This window comes from Mus pahari, chromosome 7 (assembly GCF_900095145.1).
Source record: "Mus pahari chromosome 7, PAHARI_EIJ_v1.1, whole genome shotgun sequence".
Taxonomy (NCBI): domain Eukaryota; kingdom Metazoa; phylum Chordata; class Mammalia; order Rodentia; family Muridae; genus Mus; species Mus pahari.
The window spans coordinates 23,794,021-23,813,043 of record NC_034596.1 but is presented as its reverse complement, the minus strand read 5'-3'; the positions used below and the strand labels follow the sequence as shown (position 1 = coordinate 23,813,043).

At 41.9% G+C, this 19,023-nt stretch overlaps 1 protein-coding gene across 18 annotated transcripts in view; it reads right to left on the bottom strand.

Moving 5' to 3' along the window:
- Window positions 1–820: 820 nt before the first annotated feature.
- Window positions 821–19,023, bottom strand: part of Kidins220 (kinase D interacting substrate 220) — a 91,003-nt gene continuing 72,800 nt past the window's right edge. For 6 of the 18 annotated variants that reach the window (XM_021202018.2, XM_021202021.2, XM_021202023.2 and 3 more), the window contains 4 exons: window positions 12,648–12,779; window positions 11,028–11,126; window positions 9,886–10,122; window positions 4,386–7,347 (listed from right to left, as the gene is read on the bottom strand). In XM_021202018.2, coding sequence (XP_021057677.1) covers window positions 6,088–7,347; window positions 9,886–10,122; window positions 11,028–11,126; window positions 12,648–12,779 — 1,728 coding nt within the window. In that variant the 3' untranslated portion in view covers window positions 4,386–6,087. Of the gene's footprint in view, window positions 1,215–2,635; window positions 2,697–4,385; window positions 7,348–9,885; window positions 10,123–11,027; window positions 11,127–12,647; window positions 12,780–16,067; window positions 16,101–17,771; window positions 17,805–19,023 lie in introns of those variants that run through there. The other 12 variants (XM_021202017.2, XM_021202016.2, XM_029541007.1 and 9 more) reach the window with 5 other exon arrangements.

The window sequence follows — 19,023 nt, the reverse complement described above, 5'->3', positions numbered from 1 at the left end:
TTAAGTTCTGAGCTTGCTAATATAAGTCAGGCACTGTGATGGTCCTGACATTAAACAGTCTCACTGTAGTTATAAACCTGCATTGGGGGTTCACCACAGCTAAGTCACACTTGAATATAGTTTTCAAGATTCTAATGTGAAGTACAGAAATACCAATTTAGTCTGACTCTAGAATTACATTGATGCATGAGATGGGCATTTCCACCACACCAAGGGTTAAATGTGCACAAGAGGATTTTAGAACACGTGCAGGACACGTTGCCTAGCACTTTAAAAGGTTGTGGTCTACCATGGTGGGCTGTGGATATCCATCCTTGGGAATTTTTAATCAAGCATGATATTAATCTTGAGAGATCACTGGAATCACAAACAGAGAATTTTACTAAGGCCAGACAGGTGACAGGGCAGGTATAAAAATGGGAGAAGGCAGGCCTATGAGGCACTGTGGTGAGGGCGTGAGGCGGCAGGGGATTCTTAACGCACTATGGAAGGCACATGTAGACTCTGGTAGTTCTACTTACTGGCTTGGTTTAGATCTGCCTTGTTCAAGTACAGACATTGCTGCCTACTGTCCTGGGTTGTCTGAAATCAGGTTTTTCTAAAAAGTTTTGTTGAAGTTTCTTCTTGAGGCACTGTGCTAATAATGTCTTGTGGTAAGATAGGATGCAATGCATATAATGTAGCCTCCAAGAAAACACAGACAAAAGAAGACAGAAAAGAACATGGGCAAAACATGGAGAGAACATAGAATCCGAAAAGAAAATGATCTCTTTCAAAATAAAGAAGTTTAATATGCATTAAGTAAAAACATCATGCCTTCTAAAAGTTCTAAGAAATACAACTTGCAAGCGTAAGAACTGTGACAATTTTGAAAATATCTGTTTTATTAGTTATCTGACCAAGAATATGCTACAGGACATGAGAGGAGGGGCTGGATTATTTACATTTTTTTTCTATACATTGGGCTTTTGCCTAAAATCTCATAAAAGTAACACTTCTTTAAAACCTAACTTAAATCCTACAATTACAGAGAATAGATACATGTGGTTAAGGTGACACATTTCTTCTCTGGCTAGAGTGGTGGCCGTGTCTTCTTCACCCCCTTATACGTGGTGAGGAAGTCAGCTGGGAAAATTAACCGAACTGTCAAGAGAATGAGAAAGAAGCGTTGCTCGGCCTATGGGCAGATACTAAGGCTCTAGAGCCCTTGTTTCCTTGAAAGAGAAGGAGGTAAATACATGTAAATATGACAAAATTGGAAAAGGATCACGAATCATCAAGACCTTAATGGCTTCAAACAGCTTCTTAACGTAAATAAAGGAGACATTCTGTTGTGTGACTATGGGTTCCCACGCTCACGTCCTGACAGGTTAGTAACTCATTTTGATATGCCCAGTCCATGCTTTGCTAGACTGCAGTAAAATAAATAACACTACAGAGGACATCTTTAGCAGCACAGGAAGGACTGCGGAGTAGTCTGTCAGTCAGTGACCACAGGCCACACCCACAGGCATATTCAGAATATTTTGTTTTGATACAGTAACAGAGTGCTAAACACTGAATGTTTTGTGTTGTGTGTTTCGGTCTTTTTTGCTAACTTGTGTCGGCCTCACTTCAGATCCCACACTTTGCTGTTTCTGGAAATGCAGATGGCCTTTTACAGGGGCACAAAAGCAATACACACCAGTGGATGGCCACACTTCAGATTTCAAACGCTGGGCCTTGCTGGGGCTGGCCACAGTGCTCCTAGGTGGCAATGGCAGCATGGGAAGAGTGAGCTCTTGGCATTCTACAGGGCTTGTGACTTTCTCATGGGACTGTCACTCGGGGTGGGATCCTATCCTGAGTCAAGAAGGGGTTGATCCTTCTCGATCGACCTCTCTCATCACTTTTCAAAATGCTTCGTTTTCCTGGGAGACCAGCACAATGCTCTTCCACCCTTCAGCCACTGAGGCCCCTTTCAGAAAGGGTTTCGGCTCTGAGTTCCAGAACGTCCTTGGAAAGCCTTTCACCCACAGCACCTGCCTAGGCCAGCAGCCGGAGGACCGTGAGACCACGACTGTGGTTTGCTTTTTTTTTTTTTTAAATCGAGATCATAATATATATCATTTTCCACTGTCCTTCCCTCCCTCCAAACCCCTCCATATACCCCCCCAATTGCTCTCTTTCAAACCCATGATCTCTGCTCTTCATTAACTATTGTTGCATACATATAGGTATATATGTTCCTAAACACACACATAACCTGTTCAGTCTGTTCAATGTTACATATGTTGTCAGGGCTGTCCATTTGGTATTGTTGAACAACTGGTGGGCTCTTCCCTGGTTAAGACTGTTTCTCCTACTGCCAGCACCCCTTAGTTTCCCGTAGCTCTGGGTAGGGGTGAGGGCCCATGAGCTCCCCCCAGGCCCCAATCCACTTTGGAAGCCTATTGCTCTTGCTCAGCTCATGTTGAGGAAGCCATGGATTGGTGAGACTTCATAGGTGTACCTTGGCAGTCCTAGGAGACAGGATTTCACAGCAGCAAGGTTTGCTGATTGTTTATTTTAAAAACTCTTCAACCATGTGGGTGACAGTGGTTAACTAGCAACTGTTCCAAACACTTCTTACTTGGAAAACTAGTTTTTTACATACCTCAGTTTAAACTGGATCTTCTGAACCGCTGTCTATCTAGCACAGGGGCAGCATTTTCTTCCTAGGCAGGAAAGGGTTTAACATTATGTAAGACTTTAAATCTCTTTCTACTTAATTAGTCTCAACCAGGGATTCTCAACCTTTGCCAAGTGATGAGCCAATTAAGCCCTGTGCAGAGCCAGCTCACGGCTACCGGTAGGTCTCTAGTTTTCAGCTCACTGTGTAACTCCAGCCTAGACTTCAGCTTGAGTGCCCAAGGGTGCCATGTCAGAGGGCTCACCTGCACCAAGCACGAGGGGGTCCCCATTCGCTTGTATTCTGCTGTGTCTACTTAGCCCAGGAAAGAAGATGGGGGATAAGGTAGGATGGGACCCATAGCACATATTTGCCAAAAATGTTAATTTGATTGCACCCTCCTTTCTACCTAATCCTTCAAGGTCATTCATCCATAAATTAAAAGGGGCCCTAGGCTCTTTTCCTGGAAAGTACATTGATCTGTTCAGGAGTTTGCCAGGAATTCACAGATTTATTATTTTTTTTTTTTTTTTAAATTTAGGGATATTTCTAAAGAGGCTGAGAATTCCTGGTGTAACCAAAAATTACGTGGCCTTAAAAACCTTTTAAATTTAATACTTTAGCCAGACCAAAAGGAAAAAAAATGATTTAATTTCATTCAAAAAATTCTAATGATTAGTAAGAAAAAAATCATGATCACAGATTATTTTATTATAGCACCAGAACATGCGAATTAGCTTAAGTTCTCGAGATGAGTACTTATTTAAGCACATACAACTCTTAAAATTACTTTGGTTGGGCAATTAAGATTATCCTGACTATATTTAAGACCTATACAAAATAACACACAAAAACAAGTTCTCTTATTGCAAATACTTCAGCTTTGCATTTTTAGTTTTGTGAGATAGGGTCTCATACAGCCCAGGCAGGCCTCAAAATCTCTACGTAGCCGAGGCTGACCTTGAACACCTGATTCTCCTGCTCCTGTCTCCTGACTGAGTACTGGGATTACAGGCACAATCACTATGCTCAGTGAAGCTTACAATTCACAGTGTAGGCTTCTTGGTCATCCAGCACTGGGAAAGTAGACTCACACCTTTAATCCCAGCACCAGGGAGGCAGAGGCAGGTGACTCTGAGTTCAAGGCCAACCTGGTCTACAGAGTGAATGAGTTCCAGGACAGCCAGGGCTGAAGATGTACTCAGAAAATAACCCTCCAGAAGGCCATGGTATCAGTGTTTGGATGCTATGCCAACACAGCTGAAGGTACAGCCAAGTGACTCAAGAGTTTTCGAGATTGGCAGGGTTCAAGCTCGGCTCACTTTTCTACTGTTTCATCCAGCTTAAAGCAGTTTTTCCTGTGTGCGAATCAGACTGAGCTATGCATTACAGACACAGACACACACTGACACGCAGCCCCGGGGTTAATGATGATTCAGGAATCCATCTGGCCTGTCACTTTCTGTATCAGTAGGAGAGAGCAATGTCCAGAATGTTCACGTAATAAGCTGATATTCTACAGGGATCTGGACCGTCTGTCTCTAGCTACAGAAATGGATTTCTCAGTGCTGTGGTGCCCACGTGCTCTGGGATGCTGTGCTTCAAGAAAGTAGGCATGGTGGCTTCAGAGCCAACCTCTCTCAGAAAGACAATAAGGGCTGTCTGGAAATTCTGAAAATTCCATGACCTGTAAGTCTTTACATACTCCAGTCATAGGACAAACAGACACACAGACCATGTTTTAATTTTTAATCAGAATGGGAATTGTCATTGCTATAGTGAATAAAACTCCGTGAGTCAGAATGGCATGCAACTCTTTATTGTTCCTAGTCCCCGTGTGCACTTGGCACTCCAGCATTAACTTCACAGACAGTGTAAATAAAGGGCTCCCATGACTGTGAGCTATAACTACTCACCTGGAAAGAAACCAAACTGCCTCTCAAGTACCCATTACATGATATTGCATAATGTCAGTAACACCGTGCTGTTTTTAATGTTTAAAAATACCTGTTAAAGATCATGCAACATATGCACTTCATGAAAATGCTCAATTACACTCAAACAGCAAGGCAGTGAGACACGGAGCAGCTACCAGCACAGTGTCAAGTGAACCACACAGGTCCAGTCAGTGATGGGCATCTCAATGAGCACTAAACCCACAACCTTACCATCTACAATCCTACCCATGGCTCAGTTCACACCACTAGAGCTGATCTACGCAAACACACTGTGATCAAATGACAAACAGTCTCAATGCAGGATGAAGACAGGCATACCTCTAGCCTAAATGTATGTGGTCATTCTCCTAGCTTTGCTAAGAATAATAGAAGTGTCAAGGTCACACCAGCTCCACCTCTGTTCTCGCTTTGTTGTATGCTTTCAAATTCCTTTTTAAAACCATGCCTCTATTTTTATAATCCACCCCCCCCCAACTAAAATGCTGATTTAGGAACAGAACGTTGAACTATTGCAGTACAGAAGGCAGTGATTTAGCGTTAGCAGACTAAATACTGTCATTTGTCTAGTGCCACCGTCACTACCCCCTTAATGTCTTCCCAGATCTCCGGAGGAAGGAAAGGCCTAGCACTTGGGGCTGGGGATGTAGCTAGTCAATACAGGACTTAGATCTGTGAGCTCCTGAGTTTAATCACCAGTACTACTAATTTTTCTTCTTTAGCCATGAATTAGGTTAGGTGTATTACTTGGGAGTTGCAGAACAGACTAAGATGGTTTTGAGGGCACAGGTGGATGGTGTTGGAAGCCAGGGCTGGGTCTGGAAAGAGTATCCCAGAAATACACTGCCCTCCTCCACCTCCTTTGCTAATGACTCACCACGGCCCAGGCCACTGCTTTGGGTTCTGCTAACTCACTTAATCATCAACTTTTACCGCCCTCTTTAGTATGTATTTTCTACTTAAATTTTAAGACTTCTTATCTTAAAAGCAAAGATTCTTATACAGAACACTGGCTATCCGTTTGCTAGGTATTCACTTTTAGTCTCTGGGCTACACTAAAACCTATAAATCTGCTCCAAGATTAAATGCTGACAGTGAAATTGGTTTCTGCCTCATCTAACAATATATCTCCCCTCAAATGTTACATGAATAGTTTATAAAGGCGATCTCTAGGTTTATTTCCTTGTGACTTAAGCCCTTTCAACTTTAAATACACTTCCGACCTATTTCTGTATTCAGCCTGATCTCATCGCTCTGCATAGCTGTGTGCCAGGAAAGGGCATAACAGTGGTAGTGAGATGTTAAAGTGCCTGTGGTGACGGTGACAATGGAGATGACTGGTGACCGTCCTGTCAGGCTTTCCTGTCTGCTATCACCTATCAGATGTCTGTGATTACAGGATGAGTAATGAGGATGGGCCAACTCAAAGTTTATGACACTCTTGTCCTCAGGTAGGACAAGGCTACTTCACTTCTCTCTTCCTCAGAGAATGCTCTCTCTCTCTTCTCCAAAGCCCGTGCTCTCCGAGGAGGCTGCATGCAGCTCAGACACATCTTTCGAGAGCCTGGTGTAACTGGAGCGCTGGCTTCGCTTGTGCGCCATGCTCTTCAGGTTTTCATTCTGCACAGCAGTTGGGTTGGGACTGGGCCCAGGCCTCAAAATGACCTGGGATGTTTCCCTGACTCCCTCCATCTCGTCCAAGTTCTGATTGGCTCTGTTGGTGGGCGCAGTGTTGTTGTTCAGAGTCACAGTGCTGGGTGTTCGGTTTAGATTGTAGGCCTTCTGGCACGCAGGCCAGCTTTCTTCAGGGCTGCTAGCAATCAGGCTGCACTCGGAAGGGCTTTTCTTGTCTTCCGAGCAAATGGACATCCGAGCTATAACTGGATCTTGCAGGCCACTCAGACTGTGTGGCATCCCTCGCTTCCCACTGTGGCCCTCATCTTCAAGCTCGATGAGATTTGCCTTTTCCAGCTGGGAGTCATCTGCTGCCTCATTGTGGAGAGAGTGGTTGGGAGAACTCTCATTGGATCTCACTCCCGAATCTGAGGAATCTTTCTTGTCAAGGAGGGCGTCTGACAAATACTCTTTTGCTTTAATGAATGTTCTGATAGGCTCAACGCTGTGCTCTGGAGACTTAGCCACTCTCTCTGCTTTGCCTTCAGCCTTTTTATCCTTATCATCTTTGAGCAATGGGGTATTATCTGACTCTTCTGTACCAGATTCATCTTCATCACTGGGCAGTTTCTGGTAGCGCAGGCCACTTCCCTTAAGCTTCAAGTCTGTCTGGAAGAGACTAGGCCGTTCTGAAGATTTCTTGCCTGGGAGTAGCTTACTACCTGACTGGTCAGATTTCTCATCTTCTTCAGTAATGGGGTCTAGGGGTGAGGCCTCATTAGTGGACACCCCTGATGAGGAGTAATCTAGGACATCCCCCCTCTTCATTAAAAATGACTTCCGCCCCTCCTCCTGCTTTAGCTCACTCTCCTTCCCCCTTTCTTGTTCTAGATTAGAATGAATGGAGCCCCCTGAAGAGCTCTGACCTATGTAGTATGTGCTGTGTGGAGAAGATCTGCCGCTTATTGTTGACGACCCTGTGCCCCCTTCTAGCTGGGCCATCTGAGCAATGTACTCTCTATAGGCGTCTCTATACTCGGCCTGCACCTTATCAGTAAGCTTTGAGATTTCAATACTGGAGTCCTGGGAATTGAGACTCGAGAGACTTGGGGTTCTGCGAGTTTGTGACTGTGAAGACAGAAAAAAAAAATTTAAGAATTCAAATAAGAAGGGGAAAAGACATAATAAACATCAACTTAGGAAACACATATGTATACTAATAATGTAAAAGTTATCACAATTCTAGGGTCTTTAAAAAAAAAATCAACCTAACAGTTTAACAAAAGCTGTAAGTTTATGAATAATTCTGTAATTAGCTTATAAATTTTTAGCAACATTAATTTACTGTTTATATTTAAAAGAACAATTTCAAGTTGTAGAAGTCATCTGAGCATTTGTGTTTAGTAATTTCAAGTTGTTTTATTTAAGGTAAAAGAACCTTCTAGAAAGAATTCTTCTTAGAAGAGATAAAGAAGAAATAAAGACAGATCTCAAAAACAAAACAAAGTCTTTAAGGTACAATAAAGGAACCTGTCTCAAATTATTTGATAAAATTGAAAGTTCCTGTCCAATTTTTATTCAGAGAAAGAAATGTTCTTAAAATGGAGGGAGAGGGGATAATACTGGTTTGCAATGAACCTCAATAGAAGCTGTGGGTTGGCTGGACCCCAGTGAAATCAGAACGGGAAACTTAAGTTCAGTTTCTAATACTGGGTTTTAAGGGACCAGCTACTTTAGACTGTAGAAAAGCTAATAAATGAACAATTAAAAGTACAGATTAGAAAAAAGAGACAGGGGAAGAAAGAAGCAGCGTCGAGCGTTACAGTCAGACCACAGGAAAGGCTAGAACACGGGCAGAGAGGCCATCTTTTCCCTGGAAAGGGGACAGCGTCTGTCTGTCTCCTTGAGGAGGTCCCACAGGGTGCCATCTGACTAGAGGAGCGATGCCTCCCTCCACCCACTAATGTAGCTGTCCTCAAAGGCTGTGGGAACCCTGTGCAGGGACCCGTGTGTCCTGAACTGCACTCTGCAAGACATGATGGTGGTCTGTGCCTTCCCTCCTTCGTTCACACAGAGTGCCCGGAGCTACATGTAGGTGTGCTGTCACAGGAGATGTGACAGAGGGAGCACCTGGGGACCCAGCAGTCTTCTATGAAGACAGTCATTAAAGATATGTGTGAAACATTCCCATTCTCACTGGAGCTTTTTGTTTGAAAAAGTATTTTTTTTATAAAAATATTATTTATGCTAATATATAATTACTTAAAAATATATAGAAACATTTTCAGGTTCTATTTAACTATTTATAGTAACTTACATATGCAGAAGTTTTCTGGGCCCTGATAGTTTTTATTGTGTGTGTGTGTGTGTGTGTGTGTGTGTGTGTGTGTGTGTAGGTGAGAGGACAACTTTGAGGAGTTGGTTTTTTTCCTTAAAAGCATGTGGGTCCCAGGGATGGATCACACTAGGTCACTGGGTTGTAGGAACATCTTTATTGCTGAGCCATCTTGCCAGCCCAGGGACCTGACTAAGACTAAGAACAAAGCTCAAAGGGCTGTGAGAGCTGCAGGCAGGCAGGCAGGCTGTGAGAACAGAAAGGCACAGGAGGAAGTAAGTGCCTGCACAGTGGAGTAAGGAGGAGCAGAAAGCTGGAAAGGAAAGGAACTACTTCTGTCGGAACAAAGAGACCAAAGGACAAGTATGAACTTAGCACACTGTAAAGCAACTCTTACAATAGTAGGTATTTAATAATAATAATAAAATGGCTTCTTCACTTAAGGTACACAGTATGGAGAAAATTAAAACTATTTTCACTGCCAGACAAAAGCCCTCCCAGGAGCACCCGCCAGGCTTGGTGTTCCCACCGTGCAGAGCACAGCTTCCTTGCTGCTGCTGTCTGGACCTCCTCACTGTTCCAATGCACACTGCTCTGCTTCTCTCCCTTCCTTCTCACTCTTCCCTTCTCCTCATGCATAGCCCACTTGTACTTCTGCTTCTGACACCTGCATACCTCTAAGAATATCCCCACAGAAAACGTGTACAGACCTGTGGTCCTACCACACAGGCTACTGCTGAGGCAGGGGACTCTCTTGAGCCCTGGGGTTGAAGGCCAGCCTGGGCAACATGAGAGAAAGAATAAGTGGGACGTGTAGTGCGTGCTCCTATGTGACTTGGGGAACCAAACTGAAGGTGTCAGTAGGACAGTGGGAAGCTAGTCTTCCATACAGGTGCACTTTGGCTGGTAACTACCACATCTCACAGGAAAATACCAAAAGAAAGGGAAGTTTGCAACCACCCTAATACAGCCCATTCTCACTCTATGTAGACAAGGCTGGACTCGAACTCAGAGATCCTCCTGCCTCTGCCTCCTGNGTGCTGGGATCAAAGATGTGCGCCACCAGGCCCAGCCCCCCATTCTTACTCTCCTACCATTGTCTTCTGGGACTGCTTTCACTCTTCCTGTCAATTCTGAATAACTTAACTTCCTCTGTATTTTGCCGATTCTTCCCCTTCAAAATAAACCCAACTCCTTCGGTAGATGGCCCAGCTGGGTTCTCAAGCAACACTGTCTGAATGAGTGTTTTAATATCACTGTTTTAATGAGTATTCCAGAATATCTGCAGTCTTTATTCTCCAATTATATGAAAAATGACACAAAATAAATACCTGCCAACTCAGATTACTGTGCCGTGGGGCTCCCTCGTCTAGGCCAAGCGTGTTCAGTTCTTCAAAGCTGAAGTTCAGGGTGTAGGGAGTCTGGCTGGAAAGCTCCGTGTGGGGCAGTTCACTGTGAGAGGCGCGGCGAGCCGATTCCCCATGAGGAACGGGGGCACTGGAGTTTTCATTGAGAAAACGTGGGTCTTCAGGGACCCCCTGGTTTTCCACACTTCTCATTTCTAAGACCTTAGGAGAAGAAGAATCATCATCTGCATTGCCAAACCCCATTATAGAGGTTTCAGAGAGCGCTAAAGTACAGTACAGTACAGCACTGTTCCTGCAAGAGGGTCAAGAAAGCACACTTCCCACTTCCCAGTGACCTTATGCCAAATCTTACCTTAATCCTATTAACAATGCTAAGAGAAGTATCAGCATTTTAGTGTACAACTTTTAAAACTTAAAAACCAAAATTCAAGTGGAGTGTGTAAAGAAACCCAGAGCCAAGCAGACTGCCTTGAGAATTACAATGATAGGGACACTGACCTCAGCGCAGAACAGTTCTACTCCAAACAGCACCAAGTGGATGCTGTGAGTCAGGGAGCTTGGGGCGGGGAAGGTCAGCTTTCAAGAGATTTGGGGTTAACCAATTTGACAAGATTTCTGAATACGAGCCGGGGTGATGAGACCTTGGCTGGGAGTGGACAGAAGACAAGAGGGGACCAAAGGAGCACCAAGGGTGAGCTCATGTTCAAGCTGGGCTCTTTCTAAAGTGGCTCCTGTGTACTGTCGCCTAACAGAGCACGGGACAAGGACAGCCACTGAAGGTGGAGGCCTAGAGGGCTTGGGGCCCATGGGGAACTGATCAAGGAGAACATATTTTATTAAATAAAAGCATGGGAAACCAGTGAATTGCTTCTTCCTCAGAAAGGTCAAGATTCCATATGCCGTTGCAACTATTCCCCATAATACTGGGTTGAATATAAGTTTAAACTCAATTAAAAACACACAAAATGCAAACGTTTTTAAAATTAATATGGAAAAATGTATCACTTCTGCCCAGTACTTCTTCGTACTGGGTTTCTACAATGTTGCAGACTACTTTATACAGTAGGATAAAGTGCTGTCGTATGGTAACGTTGCAAAAACCTTACCATGCTTCTGAAAAGATGCCAGTCTCCAAAGTTCATAGCCATCTCTTTCTTCAGCTCATCAATATTACACTGAGCCAATACCCGGCCATTTATGTTTGCCTGAGTGAAAACAGAAACAAAATTTAGACTGTTCTGAATCACCAGTGATTATAGGTCTTCTACTCCGTTCACAGAGCGGCTGCGCTCAGAGCGGCCATCTCTCTCCATGCAATATGAGTCAGGTATCCCGGCATCCCGGCCACACCAACCACTTGACATTTTCCTAAGTGTCAAGCATTTCAGTGAAACAAACCATACTTCAAGATCAATCGGATTCTCAAATGTTTTCCCCTGATCTGTCCTGGGCAGCAATAAAACCATTACTTTTCCTATTATAATCTGAGAAAATATTAAGGTGAACATGGATGCTAGAAGCAAACTGGCTTGTGAGTGTTACTTGGGAAGATCTAAATGAAGTATGTCTAACAGGCCGGTTCCACTTCTAATGGATACACAATGTCCAGCTACTATCTGCCCAGCCCATTAAAGTTAGGATAAAAATAGGCTTTCAATTCTTTGGATCCCTGTAATTTTAACTGCACTTAAATGAGAAACAGTAGCATAATTACAGGGTGGCCTTCTGATTTTATGAAAAAAAAAAAAACTGGTAAGAATGGTAGCATTGTGTCTGGGAGTGGTAAGATGCTCCATTTCTAAGTTAACTCAAAGGACCAAGCATACAGAGCCTGTGCCCGGCAGATGAGAGCAGGCTTTCCTGACACTTGCCAGTTACCTGGAGGAGTGGGGCTGGTAGGTGGTAAGGAGGTACTGGTGCAGACAGACAGGGATGGGGATGGATTAGGTTTGTAAGAAAATGGGCATGTGCTAAACTCCTGCCCAAATGCAGGCTTAGGTCGGTAAAACTGTATAAAAATGCACGTAATCCTTTAAAGGACATAAGCAGCAGGGGCTCGCACTCGGTTAACTTCACACAGGCAATGCAGCTTCAGGGTGACTCTGGAACTATAAAGGTTGGAAGAAAAGACCCTTCACGGATGCTTCAGCCTTGCAAGCCCAATCTATATGGTTCTTCAAACATGGTATAGTCATAAATCATACATGATACGAAATGACAACTTGTAGGAAATGAAGCTCACTCTCTAATTACCACGAAGCCACACAAACACATACTGCAGGCCAAATACTTGGGACCAAAACTGCTTCCAAGTGCAGTGCTTCCCACTAAGGAAGGGATATTCATTCAAATTTTACTCACTGAGCACCCAGCACAAAGTCCAGCATCCAAAGGCTCTGATATCTGACTTATACTGACCTCCACGCTCAAAAGAGTTTCCTATTCCAGAGGTTTCAGATTAAAGGTGATACATACTGTGTACAGCCGAAGGTAATGGATGTACCCAGCAGCCAGTCAATGCTCTCTGCTCCACGGTGAATAAGCTCTTGTATTTTTCACCATGCTATTTTATTTGTACTTATATTAGACACTGGTTAAGTAGCACCGTAATTCAGCTACTCTTTCTTTAATCTACTCATAAAATTATAAAAAAGAGTGAGTGTAGTTCTAAAAAAGAAAGCACCATTTCACTTAGAGATATCTACGTAGATGCAAACACACATCACCTTTTTGATTGTTGTGCAATACTGAGGCAGCATGCCCTGGTCCAGCCCTTCTATCTGTCTCAGTTTCTCACACACGACATCCACAGTCATTGAACTCAGTAACAGTGAGGTGCCTGTGGTAGGGACGGATGCCTAGATAAGTCAAGGGAAATATGAGTAACATTAATATGAAGTGTCTGAGGTCATGTGACAGAAAAATTCATTAAGTTATACTGCTGAAATAAAGAAAACACAGCCAATGCATATAGAATTTAAGAAAAATGATCTTAATAAATAGATTCAGCTATCTGACATGTAATGAGTAGCATTTATTACAGTAGAGACAGCCTGACCCAAAGCACCTTTATAAGAAGGCCATCCTGTGGCCCAGACCTATGTCAAATCCTCAAATAATTACACTTAACTTTAAGAGATAAGGGCACTGCCCTCAGTAAGAGGGAGAGAACTTAAGGGATAGAAAAGAAGAAAATTATACTTATAGAATACAAAGACATGTCTAAGACTAACTTTCAAGTGTCTATATTAAACATCTTAAATATTCTACACATGATCTTGGTAGTCTAAGGTTTTAAAACTATCCAAGAAATCTAGATTTTCCTATAATAGTCACATGATCTTATCTATAAAAGCCTGTTTTCATTTAAAAAGGAAACTAAAACAATAAGTCCAGCTTGTTTAGACTAACACTTCCAAAGTGGTGACATTTGAAGAGGGCCTCACTGTGTCTGGCTCTGTGTGCTCCCCTTCGATCCCAGAAGTGCACACGCAGGTCTGGGGAGGTTGGCTTAGGGCTTCCAGAATGAGTATCTAGGAAGTGGTGGGCTCGGACTGAAGCCAAGTTGATCAGACTTTATGTAAATGAACTGTTTTCTTTGCTCCAACTATTTTTGGAAAAGGTTATGGAAGCTATAGTCATGATAAAGAGAAGCCAACTGACAGATAGGATAAAGATAACAGCACTCTAATCTGCCCTGTTCAGCCTTCAACATACTCTTCATGTGGGAAATAAGATTTATCACCTCTGGCTGGGAGTGGTGGCTCATGCCTTTAATCCTAGTCCTCAGGAAGCAGAGGCAGGTGAACCTCTCTTAGTTCAAAGCCATCTACATAGTGAATTCCTGGACTGCCAGGTGGGGAAAAGGGTGAATAAATATTTCAAGTATGTTCGACTGACTCTTTTACTGGTGTCAGGAGACTACAGACTATCCCATAGTTTAAAAATGCCTGTGAAGCACAGTTAATATTTATTTGTAATGTGAAAAAAATAGTTGTATTACCTCAGAAATACATACACATGCATGTGCACATGTGTGTTGGTGTGTATGTTGCATGCACATGTATGTATGTGCATGCATATATGTGCATGTGTGTAAGAGTATGCATGCATCTAGGTGTTTCAGATGGAAATGTAAATTCAGACAGCAGGAATGGTGACTTCATGAGTCAGAGACTCTATCTAGCTCTACAAAGGCAACACAGGTACATCAGTTTGGGAACAGATGACCTGGAACAAACTGAACTAATTACACTTATTTATAGTTTGTTTTTATTTAACCATAAACTGTGCCACATTGCACATGGTTGAGCTGCTGTTAAAATAATAACAGCAGAAGACCAGTCTTTCACACTTTGGTCTTCATATCTTTGTACATGGCTCTTTTTTCTGTCTAGTAAGTCAGCCAGTGTTTTCACTATGTACTCTCAGCTATGTGAATTTTAAAAACCATGCTGATTTCCTCTCCACATGCTGTGGAGCTTCCACATTCAATGTACAATTCAATGACTTTAACTTTATTTACATAGTTTGTGAGCCATTACCCTCAAAAGAAACTGTTCCCATTAGTCACTCCCATCCCTTCACCACCACCCTAGGCCAGGCAATCCCATGTTTGAAGGCACTGTTGCAGGTACTTTCTCCAGTGTGTGACCCTCCCTGTCCGACTCTCACAGTGTGTTGTTGTAAGGCTCATTCACTCATCTTGTCACACTTCACTTCCTTTTACTGTTAAATAATACCACTCCTTTAAATGTCAACTAATCTTTTAACTTGGGTCCTTGCTTTCAATATATTTACATTGGCTTACTTTCTTTTTTGTTTCAAAAAATCACAAAATAAATATTTGATCAACAAATATAAATTATGATATTATAATAGTTCACAGGAAAAAAATCCATGAACTCATACTGATAAGAATTTTTTTTTTTTGAGACAAGATCTCTCTATGTAGCTCTGGCTGTCCTGGAACTATGTAGACTAGGCTGGCCTTGAACTCACAGAGATTGGTTGGTCTCTGCCTCCCAAGGCTGGGACTAAAGGCGTGTACCACCATGCTCAGCCTTAAAACTAAATACTTAAGTAAATGAACTAGGAAGAAGACACTCTTCCTTATAGAATTCCAGCTAACGCACATGGCAGAGAGGAACAGAAATCCCCAGCAGACAAACCCCACCGCTGCAGCAGCTGTTTCATAAACTCCATCAATGGCCATCAATTAAAGGGCAAAAGCCAAGCAAGTTGAACAGGACATTGCAGAGTTTCAAATATCTACCCCAAGAATGCATTAGTTTAAAAATAGAAAGGAAGAATGCTGTAAAGTATTGACACCTAGCAGAGACCACCTCAGCCACAGAGTGAAGAGCACGTCTGACTCCTCCTATGTGTACATTGGTCTTTATCAAGCAATAAGTTACTAATTTGAAAACCATCTATGTCCCAATAGTCTCTTTGAATGAAGGATAAATGTGAGCCACTCTCCAAGCCTTTTCTAAAGTAATGATATATACTAAAATTACGTTTAAATTAAATGAAACTTATAACTAAAATAATGAATTTTAATTGAAATATCATAAGAGGAATGTAAACATTTATTAAGTTGCTAAATTCTTAAAAGAAACTAATTATATTGTTTTGAGAGGAAACAAAGAATCCAAAGGCTAATCCTTTAACTCGCATGTGCTGTCTCTCTTGAAATCCACCTGTGTAATCCAGAGCAGATCACTTCAGTAAACTGGTTTTCTATGTCAGAATTTATTTATTTATTTTTCTTACTTGGAGAACTCAATGCAGCACACATTAGCTTGTTTTAAATCATTAAATGGAAGCTTCAAAATGCATCTTAATCAGAATCCCTCCAATTGAAGCAAAGCTATGGAAGCACTCGTCACCCGTGGTGGCGGATTTGCTTACTGGTGTCAGTAGATTAACAGTACACTTTGAAATACCACATCTTTAGTCAATTTATTAGATAAGCTAAAAACCGATTAGTCAGCAATGACTGCCATGCAGAGGCTGAAAGCAACTATGGAAATAAACCCAAGACACAGGATGAGCACAGATCTATAAACAGCCCAGCATGAAGTAGCCGATGACCATCTAACAACCTAGTAGGGTAAGTGAGATTTTACCAGGAGTTTCTGTACCTGTCTCTGTTTGTTAAACCCAGAGTCACATGGCTTTAAGAAAGGAATAAAACAGAGTGAAGACCATGAATATGAAATAAATCATCAAAGCACACATATCACATACATATGCACAGCCCTTGCCAAGCCTTTTCTTTCCCTTCAACTCTGAACAAACCTTGGTACCAGCAGCATGGAGCAAGAAACATACACACGTGGAACCATTTTATTAGTAGATACTTAGAAATTTTAGATTACACTCTTAAAACTTATTTTTTTTATTAAAAAAATAAATCATGCATGATACATTCAACAGGAAAACTAGGCAAATCATACTTTTCCATGAAAAGCCAATATTCTTTCCATATAATGTTAAAATTGTCAAAACATTTATAAGGCTTAATTGTGTAGAGCACCTTAAAAGATAGTTCGTAGTAAGAACCATATCTTTAAATATGTGCTGCTCCATTGACTATGTTGATTCTGACAGATGCTTCAACGGCCTATTCAAAAAAATGGCTTGAAATATCTTGCAGCCCAACAAATCAGAAATGTTAAAAAAAAAAAAAGTCACATTCTTTGATTGACATACTGTAAAGCTTTAAGAATTCTATTTCAAAGCAACAACCACTGTTGCTAATTATTCTTCTGTACTTAAAAAAAAATCAGTGGCAAATATTTTTAAATGCTTAAAACAGTCTACCGATGACTGACAAATTCATACAGTCAACTGAACATGGTGTTTTAGTGAACAAGGGACAGGGTTCACTAGCCTAACCTCAGATGTCCATCGAATCCACAGTGGGAACCTCTTCTACTTTTTACTATCAGACTCAGGTAAGTTTCTAGAAGGTGACTATACACACATGCACAGTTGGATGTGCAGAGGTATATAGACAAGTGAAGTGAAGAGGTGACCACTGTAAGAAGCCCCCAAACAAGAAGCACAAGAGTTAATTAGCTGGAAATGCAACTTTGACTCTTCTTCCTCCTGTGCTACTATGATCACTACATAACTTATTCTTCAAACTGCTGGAGAAACAATTCTGTCAAAGCTGATGGATAAGGCTTAGAAGGCCTAACTCTATAGTTTAAGGACTGAAATTAAAAGAAGAGAAAACAAGTAGTAACATGTTTGTCTGCTTTGTAACCTTAAAAATGTTTTAAATTTAATTTATTTGTATGTGTACGGATGTTTTGACTGCATCTGTGTATACATTAATGCAGTGCCCATGGAGGCCAGTGGATGCCCTGGGACTGGTGTTACAAGTGGAACAGCCATGTGGTGCTGGCTGGAATTCAAACCTGGGTCCTCCAGAGGAGCTGCCAGTGTTCTCAACTACTGCACCATCTTTCCATCCCACCCCACACACTTTAACGTCTAACTATACCTAGGACCTCAACATTACTATAATATCACCTATAAAAATATTTCAGTCAATTTACCTAAAACCCAGAGAAAAAAATTTAACTGAAACCTGGCATAAAGATTTCCACACAGAAAGTAAATATATTTTTGGCTATATTTCAATAAAGAGACAGGGAGGGGGGGAAGCCCCTAGCACTTCCCCCTAGTTCACATGAATAATGGAATTCCACTTCATAAGTACTGTTAAAGGTGCATGATGTGCCAGCTGGCTGACACTACTGCAGGAAGTCTCTGAAGGTGAGGGGTGCACGTGTCACCCGCAGTCTGAAGGAAGTCCACAGTGCCTGACTCCTTACCTGCATCAGCTGCTTTCTTGTCCAGCTCTTCTCCTGAGCAAACAAGAGACAGCTTGGTTCGGACAAATGTTGCCTTGAACACAATTTACAAGCTCTAAAAGCAGTGATGGATATAAAGTACCTTCAAGAAGCAACAGCTTTTTACACTTTACTGCATGAGCTGGAACCTGTATAGTAAGATCTCGGACCTTCATTTGTAATGCTGTTATTAAATCAAGAGTTTTCTTCAATCTCTAATAATAGTAATAGTAAGAAGACACTAGAAATTGTGAAGTTATTTTAATATTGCCTATTTAATTCTGAAATTTGTTTGCAATTAAACTTGATAGTAAATACTATCATGTCTTTTCAATGATGTCTAGAAGTGATCTCCTAGAGGTCAAGAAAGACAGACACTGGTGAGCCCTTGGAAGCCTGGGAACCTAGGCTGTGAGGACAGGATGCCTTCTGTTTTGTCTCTGCTCTATCCCACCAGATAGGGCCTTTACATGTTCAATCAATATGATGGGACAATGACTGCTCACTCAGTATTAGCCAGGAGCACACACTGCTAAATCAGTAAGGAAGACAAAAATAAATACAACATTTAGAAAGATGAAGAAATGCTATGGTTTTCCTTCCTTTGAGGGAAAAATGTCTGCCAATGAAATTCAGTCCTCACCACGAGCAGAGCAGCAAACTGGAAGCTGCTCTCTAGAGCATCTCTGGGTCACTAACAGAATGTCACTCTGGAGACCTAGCCAATGATGGGCCCTCCGTAAGGGGCCCTTTCTACCCTGAGGGCATCAGAAGATTGGCCTTGCCACTCGAGCTGACTCCTGAGCAATGTGGAGTTAGGGAACCAATGCCCCAAAGTCAGAAATCTGGATAGAGCTCTTGGCTCCCTAAAACTCTTGCTAGTAGCTTGCTCCTAAGCAGAAGCCTACCTGAGAGCAATGGGTCAGCCCTTACTTTGCATGCTACAAATATTATACAAAAGGTACTTTTGTATGCAGCTTCCTGGCAGATAATCTTCCCATACTCCCAGAGCATCTTAAGCTAACTCTTGAGCTCATGAAGCAGCAGGAGATGGCTCCAGCAGCCAGTTAGGGCCTCACACTGTGCCTCAACTGCATTTACATTTCTCTCACTTCAAGTGTACTACACAATGGTCTTGGTGTTCATAAACTTGGAAACATTTTAATTATTTAGAACATATATATATATATATATATATATATATATATATATATATATATATATATATATATAT